The 10000-nt window shown below is 49.9% G+C and overlaps 1 protein-coding gene across 3 annotated transcripts in view; it reads left to right on the top strand.

Annotated features, from left to right (window-relative positions):
• Positions 1 to 9136, top strand: part of LOC134459000 (zinc finger and BTB domain-containing protein 7C) — a 38553-nt gene extending 29417 nt beyond the window's left edge. For 2 of the 3 annotated variants that reach the window (XM_063211357.1, XM_063211358.1), the window contains exons 2-5: positions 1150 to 1392; positions 1753 to 2033; positions 2999 to 4211; positions 7146 to 9136. In XM_063211357.1, coding sequence (XP_063067427.1) covers positions 1172 to 1392; positions 1753 to 2033; positions 2999 to 4211; positions 7146 to 8019 — 2589 coding nt within the window. In that variant the 5' untranslated portion in view covers positions 1150 to 1171 and the 3' untranslated portion in view covers positions 8020 to 9136. The remainder of the gene's footprint in view (positions 1 to 1149; positions 1393 to 1752; positions 2034 to 2998; positions 4212 to 7145) is intronic. The other variant, XM_063211359.1, reaches the window with a different exon arrangement.
• Positions 9137 to 10000: the final 864 nt, after the last annotated feature.

Genomic DNA, 10000 nt, shown 5'->3' with positions numbered 1-10000 from the left:
GTGTGTGTGTGTGTGTGTGTGTGTGTGTGTGTGTGTGTGTGTGTGTGAGAGAGAGAGAGAGTGTTTTAGAGTGCTCCTTCTACAGAGATGTTTTGTTTCCTCTCAGAAAGGACATCATACATCCTCCTCATCATCAGCAGCAGAAACATCAGGGCAACCTGTTGAATTGAACTAGAAAAACATGAAGGCATTATACTGTGTGGGCATTCAAAGGTTTCTCAATATGAAGTGCCCTTTTGAATGAGTAATTACATTCTTCTACTTTCTTTCTTCTTTTTCCTTTCTCTCTTCTTTCATTCTGCCGTCTCCCCTGTTCTCCTGTTGTTGCTTGGTTTTTTCCCACCTTCTACCCCTTTTGTTTTCGTACATTAGATTCGATTGATTATGCCTTTGAAGGTGGCGTACTTAGAAGAAGACCTAATTAGGCATCTACCACGTGAGCCTTAAAATAAAGTTTTATAAATAGAGCGTTCTTTTTAAAAATCTACATATCTTTTATACATTTATTTTTGACAGGACTGTGGAGGAGACACAGAAAATGAGTGGGGAGAGAGAGATGGGGAAGGATAGGCAAATGACCCAGGTGGGAATCGAACCCGGGTCACCGGTGTAGGAACCCAGTGCCCTACCATTAGGCCACGGCGGTGATACCTTTCATTCTTTACCCTAGATTTGGTTAACTTCTTTGACGATGACGTACCGAGAAGAGGAGCTGACCCTCTACAGCAGGGGTGTCAAACTCAAATTGACTGAGGGCCAAAATTAAAATCTGGAACGAAGTCGCGGGCCGAACTCCACAATTATTTGTAAAAAATTGACTAAAATTGTGCATGCATACACTTCATGCTCATAGTTTAATTTCACATACACTCTTTCCCATCATAGTTGTTAGTTCAAATGTGTCTACACATCCGGTGACATAGCAAATGTTCAAGTCATATTATGCTATACATTGATGGTGTATGTGGGCCAACTATAATAGACATTTGAAATGATCTCGCGGGCCGAATAAAATGGCTCCGCGGGCCAAATTTGGCCCCCGGGCCTGAGTTTGACATCCCTGCTCTACAGTGTTGTAGATACAGTTATCCGGAGTTATATATACATTTACTCTGGAATATTAACGCCCTGTTTTTTTTCACTGTGTAGATTTGACTAACTCCATTTGAGGATGGCGTACCGCGAGGAGGACCTGATCGGCATCCCGTTCCCCAACCACAGCAACGAGGTGCTGTGCAGCCTGAACGAGCAGCGGCGCGCGGGCCTGCTGTGCGACGTGCTGCTCATCGTCCAGGACCAGGAGTACCCCACGCATCGCTCCGTGCTGGCCGCCTGCAGCCAGTACTTCAAGAAGCTCTTCACCGTCGCCTCCACCGACAGCCACAGCAGGAGGTTCGTATGGCCGAACTGGTTGGTATGGTCAAACCGGTTCAGTTTTGTCGTTAGTGTGTGGTTCAGTTTTGCTGCTATTTTGTGGTTCCGTTTCGCTGTTTTTTGTATGGTTCAGTTTGCCGTTCCATGTTTTATATACTGTAAAACAATAGTCAAATAGGCCCTACCGTGGCTCTACTCATCTGCTATGCGGCTGACCCAGGTTAGATTCTGGCCCGGGTCTTTTGCCGGCCCTGGCCCGTCTCTCTCTCCCCACTCGCTTCCTGTGTCTTCACTGTCCTGTCTCCAAATAAACACGTCAAAAATAAGTCAAATAAATACATTCACTCATTAATTTCTTTCATTCTTTCATTTGGTCAGCAGCAATGGGCACGGTGGGCACGGAGGGCACAGCGGCGAGGCGCCGCCACAGCACGCCGTCTACCAGATCGACTTCGTGGGGCCCGAGTCTCTGACGGCCATCTTGGAGTTCGCCTACACCTCCACGCTGACGGTGACGGCGGGCAACGTGAAGCAGATCCTGCACGCGGCCAAGATGCTGGAGATCCCCTGCATCATCAACGTGTGCCTGGAGATCATGGACGGGGGAGGAGGAGGAGGAGGCCGAGAGGAGGGAGGAGGTGCAGGAGGCCTAGCAGGAGGTATCTCTATGACTATAGCTCTTTCAGTTAACCCAGTTAAGACATGGACCCTGTTATAAAGCAGATGTTACCAGAATGGCAATGACCATGTTGTAATACATTGGTAAAGGCCCTGTGCACCGTCATAGTGATGTAGAGCTATAGTAGTAACGTTTTTCAGTGACTATTACAGCGTTCCACTGATGCATGTGTGTGTTAAAGGGGTATGCCACTATTTTGGGGCTTAATACAGCTAACATGTCGCTAAGCTAGTGAAAGTCAATGTATCCGTGTAGCATGCTACATGCTACAGTGATGCGTTGACTTTTACTAGCTTAGCGACATGCTCCCTCTTTTAACTTGTCTTAAAGCAAGACAGCGCTTAACATGAAAAATAAGACACTTTACCACCTTTATAAATGGCATACCCCTTTAAGGGGCTACAATTACTGGATAAAAGTGTGAGCTAAATGTCGATACTGTTAATGTTGTGTATTTTGTTAGGTGTTTTGTGTTGGGTGTTATGGGGCGCAGTAGGAGAAGATATCTCTATGGCTGCAATTTAACCCGTTCATGCAGAACCTTTTTGTTGTAATGACCAAGCAACCAAAGTTACTTAAGGCTCTCAGTATGTAATGTCATAGCAATGTTGCTGTAATTAATGTGGCCAAGTGTTCCAGTAAATAGTGACTGGGATGTACTTAAAAGTACTTAACAAAACGTAAGCTTTGGCTTTCGCTTAGCATCAGCTAAGTGTGATGTACCCGGTGATGCACCCGGTGAGTGACAACAGCACCCCCTACGCTCTACTCCCCCAGCCAGCGGGCATCCGCCTCTAGTCACTGGGCATCCCAGCAGCCCAATGCATTGTACTGTCAATGCTGTGCATTTTACTCTGTGTTTTGGGTTGTGAGCAGCTTTTGTGAATGTCCAAGGCAAATTTCCTTCGGGTACCAATAAACCCATCTTGAATCTTGAATTTCCAGGTGGACGAGGAGGAGATGTGGACCACCGTAGCTATGACGACGATGAAGACGAGGACGAAGACGAGGACGAGGACGACGAAGACGACATGGAGGACGACGCGGGGGAGGAGTCCAGGGAGGAGGAGGAGGAGGAGCACGAAGACGAGCGCGGCGAAGACGACGCCACCAGCGAGAAGTCCTCCGCGCAGTTCTCCGAGCCACGGGACGGGGGCGCCATGGAGCAGATGATGATGATGGGAGGAGGAGGGAGTGCGGAGAGCCGCGGGGGGAGCCCTGCCTGCAGCTCCCAGCAGGACTCCTGCCAGCAGCAGGGCCGGGCCGAGCCGGAGCTGCGGAGGAGGAGGAAGTGCCGTGGAGACGGAGACAGAAACGGGGAGAGCCCCGAGAACCAGAACCAGAAGGGCTCCAGGGACTCAGAGAGCGGCTTAGAGGGCCGAGCGGCGCTGAAAGACTTTTCCATTGAGTCACTGCTCCAGGAGGGCCTGGGCTACTCCAAGATGCCAGGCCTGGTGGTGCCGGCGGATGGGGGGAGAGGAGGTGGCCCAGGCTCGGGCTCCGGCCCAGGCTACTCCCCGCTGCTGCCCAGCTTCTACCCTCCCATGTGGGCCGCCGAGTTCCCCGCCTTCCCCCAGATCCTGGAGGCCCACCAACGCCAACACCAACACCACCAGCACAACCAGCACCACCACCACCACAGCAGCAACGGCCAGCGCCCTTTCGGCCCACAGACGGAGAACGCGCCCCTGGACCTGGCCGTCAAGAAGGAGGTCATCCAGGACGACTTCATCAAGGAGGAGGTCTCCCCGGTCTCCGCGCTCCTGCACAGGGACTTCTTGAAGGAGTTTGTGAGCCAGGGAGGAGCGGTCGGAGCAGCAGTCGGAGGAGCAGCAGCAGGTGGAGTAGGAATCGCCCTCGGCGGCGGTGGCAGCATGGTGCTCCCCACGGACGCCCAGCTCCAGCTCAGCCACATCAAGGACGAGTCGGACCTGCGCTCCTACCTGAGCTTCCTGAGCGCCTCCTCGCACCTGGGGGTGTTCCCGCCGTGGCAGCTGGAGGAGGCCGAGCGCTGTGCCAAGCTGAAGCCCAAGGCCTCACAGCAGTGCCCCATCTGCAGCAAGGTGATCCAGGGCGCCGGCAAGCTGCCGCGCCACATGCGCACGCACACGGGGGAGAAGCCCTACATGTGCACCATCTGCGAGGTGCGCTTCACCCGGTGAGTGACAACAGCACCCCCTACGCTCTACTCCCCCAGCCAGCGGGCATCCGCCTCTAGTCACTGGGCATCCCAGCAGCCCAGCTCCCCTACAGTCCCCCTCCACCAGTTCCCCTACAGTCCCCCTCCACCAGCTCCCCTACAGTCACCCTCCACCAGCTCCCCTCCGCTCCCCTAACCGGCATCCCAACATCCGCCCCTAGTCACTGGGCATCCCAGTAGCCCAGCTCCCCATCAGTGAGGGGGGGGGGGGGGGGGCCACCCCATTAGTCTACGTTGTCCCCCAGGCAGCAGCCTTAGCAACCCCCATCTAGTCAACCAGCAGTCTAGCACCACCACCCAAGTCACCCAAGCCACCATCTCAGTCACCCTCAGCGTGACTCCCATAGCACTGGGGGAGAGGCTTGTTTTTAGCACAGAAGATGCTGAGCTTGCAGCCGTTAAGTGGCAACACCACCCTCAGCATACCTTGCACCCAAAAATATACAATACTCTCTCCAGTCACCCACTACACCTACCTAACCTAGCCAGGCCGTGCCCTCCTAGTGACGCAACACCTTCAGCGTTGCTACTCGAAGAGATTTGAAAGTCGATTATAATCAGACTAACCCCCACCACACCCCACAATCACCTTACACCAGAACCCCAGCACCCTTCGCCTCTAATGGCCCGGCTAGCACCACAGTATCGTCCTCTCTAATCCCCCAGTAGACCACTGTAGCTTTCCATGCAACCCCACAAACCAGCACACCTAGCTTGGCCCCGCCACACCCTGCTCACCCCCCCACATCACCTTGCACCAGAACCCCAGAATCCTCCCCCTGTAGTCACCCAGCCATTTCCCCTCTAGTCACCCAGCCAGCTCCCCAGCATCCCCTCTCTCTGGTCACCCAGCACCCTACTGTTGCCCTCTCTCGTCCCCAATTCACCCCACACCAGCACCCCAGCCGTCATCCCAGTCACCCTCAGTGTGACTCCCATAGCACTTGGGGAGCTCATCTCTTTACACATGCAAGCAGCTGAGCTTGCAGTTCTGTTCTTAATGACATTCTGTTTTCATTTTTTGTTGTATGTCTATGTCTTAGGATGAAACCTACTACTTGAAATTAAGTGGAGTTTGTGTGTTTGTTTCAGTTTATACTTTTCTGTGACATGAGAAATGAGAGGAAGCAACACATAATATTTCAAAGTTATATCCATCCTCCGTAAGACTACCATCAATGGGATGTATTATTATTATTTTAAAATATACATGTCATTCTCAAGAACATGCACAGACAACATTTTAGAGGTTTTTTTTAGTTTTTACCTCTAGTTACACAGAAAATGAGAAATATGAACATGCAGCTTGCAATACTTCACGTAGAGAGCCAGGCAATGAGTGCCCCCAATTCACTGCAACAGCAAAAAAAAATGTCAGGGCCATGTCAGTGAAACATCACTGTGCCACCATGCAAGATCTGCATATGTGTGCAATTTGGAATTATGAAACTCCTGTGTTTAGAATGAAAAGAGAGAAAGAGAAAACTGTGGTTCAGGTGCAGAAATGTGAAGACCACATGACACAAGCCTACGAATCTCTGAAAACCTCTAGAGAGACATGTGACCTTCACAGACGCCTCTTTTGTCAAATGTTCTTACACCATTCACTTCCTGTTGAAGTTAGGCGGGGTTTTGCCAGCTGGCCAGGCCTGTCACAACTGTGTAAGCCAACTAGGCAACTACCTAGGGCCCCCCAGCTGAAAGCTACCCCCCCCCCCATGTAATAACTGGTTATGTACGCCTACTTGTATTCAAATGACAGCAATGATTACTTTGTGACTGTGGCAGCACCTTCGTAAAGTCAATGACCAAAAAGGGCTGCTATCGAAGTCTCACCCTCTCATTCTTCACACGAAGAAAAGGGCTCCAAGTCCCCTTTGTCTAGGGCCCCCAAATACTTTGAAACAGCCATGCAGTTGTCTTGTCATAACATGGCATTTTTTACTTGGTTTGGAGGCACATTAATTTTGATGTAGTGAAATATATTTAAAAACAGTATTTCAGTATATTCAGTTTATGTAGTGTTGCGGTAAGTGTGCTACAGAGAAAATGTGTGTGTGTGATTTTTTTAACTGTCATTTGTTTGATGTGTTAGTCCCATCGAAAGTTTCTTTTTATGGTGTGATTATGACTTTGGGTGTTGAAACGCAGAGTAGATAAATCTTACAGTTAGATACGTATAATTCTGAGATGACTTACAAAAACAACTTCCTCCACGATTCATTGAGCAAGGTGGGGGTGACGACATATTTAAACAAACGTGTGGACACACACACACACACATATGCACACACAATATGTGACTGTCGTCCCCTCCCTTTATTCGCACTCATTCTCATTTTTCTCCCTCTCCCATTCCCTCCCTCTTATCTATCTGTCCCTCCATCGAATTTCTCACTCGTTCTCTCTCCTTCTCATTTCTCTGTCCCTCTCTCTCTCTCTCATCTCTTTCATCTCTCTCTCTATCTCTCTACCTCAACTCTCGTCCTTCTCTCTATCTCTCTCTCTATCCCTCCCTCTCATCTCTCTTTCCCTTCCTTCCTCCCTCTCATCCTCTTCGCCCCCCCATCCAACTTTCTCCTTTTTATCTCTTTCTTCCTCTCCCTCTCATCTCTCTCTTCCTCTCTCCCTCTCACCACTCTCTCCCTCTCATCTCTCTCTTCCTCTCTCCCTCTCATCTCTCTCTTCCTCTCTCCCTCGCCTCGCTTTCCCTCTCATCTCTCTCTTCCTCTCTCCCTCTCTCTTCCTCTCTCCCTCTCATCTCTCTCTTTCCCTCTCTCCCTCCCCTCTCTCCCTCCCCTCTCTCCCTCTCTCTCTCTTCCTCTTTCCCTCTCTCTCTCTTCCTCTCTCCCTCTCATCTCTCTCTCCCTCTTTCTCTCTCTGCCTCCACAGCCAGGACAAGCTGAAGATCCACATGCGCAAGCACACGGGCGAGCGTCCGTACATGTGCCTGCACTGCAACTCCAAGTTCGTGCACAACTACGACCTGAAGAACCACCTGCGCATCCACACGGGCGTGCGGCCCTACCAGTGCCAGCACTGCTGCAAGAGCTTCACGCGCTCCGACCACCTGCACCGCCACCTGAAGCGCCAGAGCTGCCGCGTCTCGCGCCCGCGCCGGGGACGCAAGCCCGCCGCCTGGCGCGCCTCCAACTTCCTCTACCCTCCCCTGCCACCGCCTCCATCCGCGACACAGTCGCCGCCACGGTCGTCTGACCCGGCGCGCCATCCTCACCACCCGCACCACCTGCGTCAACACCATCCGCTACAGCTACAGCAGCAGCACCACCCGCACCCGCACCCCCACCCGCAGCAGGATGGCGCTGCCAGCGTGACCACCGCCAAGGGCCTGGCTGCCGCGGCGGGGTGCCGCCTCCTGCCCAGCACGCCCCTGCCCGCCCTGGGCGCACGGGGCATGGCCGAGAGGAGGCCGCAGGGGGGCCGGGCCCTGGAGGACTGCGAGGGGGGCGGCAGGGAGGCCGCGGAGGCCCGTCTGGTGGACCGGAGCCACGTGGCGATGGGGGGAGGAGGAGGAGGAGGAGGAGGAGACGGGGAGAGGAAGAGGGGCGTGTTCTCCTTCGCCCTGGCCCGGGACGAGGTTGTCCTGGCAGCCCATGCTGTTGCGGCGCCCTTCCCTCCGTTCCCGGCTCCTCCAGGGCAGGCACCCGCCCAGCCAGCGCCTCCGCCCCCGCCCCCGCCTGCTCCCAGCGACCCCTGGACTGTCAGGCTGGAGAGGGCCCCACCCATCCCCGAGGCGGCCAACTGACCTCCCTCCCTCCACCCTCGCTCCACCCTCCCTTGCTTTCCATAACGTCCTCCTTAACTCTATGTCTCTCTCTCGCTCGGTGTCTGTCTGCTCCGCAAAGAAGCTATGTATGCATGAGCAAAAAGAAAAATCTGATACAGTCAGTTGTGTTTGCGTACAAGCAGGACAGGCGCACATGCGTACGCACACTCGTGTGGAGGTCAGTTGCGCACACTTGTGCACACACACACACACACTCAAGGTTGTACTGTACAGAATTTTCCCACAACACACACACACACACACACACACACATGCACACGCTCACACACACACACACACACACACACACACACACACACACACACACACACACACACACACACACACACACACACACACACACACACACACACACACACACACACACACACACACACACACACACACACACACACACGATCACAGAGCTGAGTGGGAGGACAATCCTAAATCTACTAACTTAGGCTTCAGAAATGCAAAGCCATTTTTCAAACGAACACTTTTTGTGGACTTCATAAATTGTACAGTTGTGACATTTTATTGCCTTTTATATGGCAGATTCCTTTTGTCCTTTATGACAACTGAGATTTTGAACATTTTTAGAGAATAAATGTTTTATTATTATTATTGTTATTATTATTATTATTATTTTGAAGGTTGTGGTTTCAGTACATTTCTACTTACAATAAAAAATGATGTCTTTGCATTATAAGGATCTAAGATTTTGTTGGCTTCTCAATCAGCTGTTTTGTTTTGCCAGTATATTTGCTAACCAGCATTAAGTTGATCTGAAGTTCTTTGTTCAGACGGAGGTTTCAGGTTAAATATGTGGTTCTCTCTCTCTCTCTCTCTCTCTCTCTCTCTCTCTCTCTCTCTCTCTCTCTCTCTCTCTCTCTCTCTCTCTCTCTCTCTCTCTTTCGCTCTTTCTCTCTCTCTGGTTTCTCAAACCACCCCCTTGGCCATCTTGCTTGTGAATGCCACTGCCACTGACTTTGCGTCTCTCCGTAAGCGCTCTATAAAATGAAGGACTAAATGTCTATAACTAAGGTGTATTGAATTCAAATAAAAATATCCATCAGCTCTAAAAAACCTTGACAAAACTAGTTTATGTTATAGAATGGTTATATTCTACAGTACGTATATAACTGTAGATTAGAGTGACTACATTCCCCTTTCATAAGGAACATAGAAGGATTTTCTGTCTTTTCCCCAACATTATCATCGAACAACAAGCAAATTGTAAGTGTAATTTAAAGGAAAGGATATTTTCATTTATTTCAATGAATATGGATAAAAGCTACAATTGGACATACCGTATTATCGTATAACATATTATTGCATTTTTTATAGACATATCCGACGAGAGAGTAGAGGTCTCAGTGTGGGCATTTCCTCTGCAATGGCTGTAGCTGGATGGTGTCTTTGTATAACGAACATGCTTTACCCTTGTGCTGTGCACCATGTTTGTCTCTGCACTATTGTAAATATGTACAAAAATATTTTGTTTCTTTGTTTTTTTTGCAAATTTAGATTTTGATTATGAATTAAATGTTGCTGGATTACGTACAGTTTTTTTGATTAAATATGTAAAATGTAAAAGCATCCAAAGGTCTTTAAAAAAATCAACAAACTTGAACTATTGTTAAATGTGTTTGAATTCTTTTCTTGGAGAAGCTGAAATATTTTTATTTGAAACCTCAGAATTGTTTTGCCACTTGAAATGGTCATAACAGGTGCTTCTCTTTGTTTAGGAATTAAAACAGGGAACTCTGACTACCATCTTCAACTAATGCTCTTCTTGCATTTAAACTGGTTAACGTAAATGTTGTATTTCATGGTTGTTGATGATAACTGAGGAAATATTTTCAAGCTATTTATGCATATTTAAATAGGCCTTGGCTATATTTTGCTAAAATGTTTTGTAGAGACACTAAGATGTCACACAAAGTATGCGTTTGGT

Source organism: Engraulis encrasicolus, chromosome 11 (genome assembly GCF_034702125.1).
Source record: "Engraulis encrasicolus isolate BLACKSEA-1 chromosome 11, IST_EnEncr_1.0, whole genome shotgun sequence".
Lineage (NCBI taxonomy): Eukaryota > Metazoa > Chordata > Actinopteri > Clupeiformes > Engraulidae > Engraulis > Engraulis encrasicolus.
Note: the sequence above shows the minus strand (reverse complement) of the source record. Positions and strands in the feature narration are given on the sequence as shown.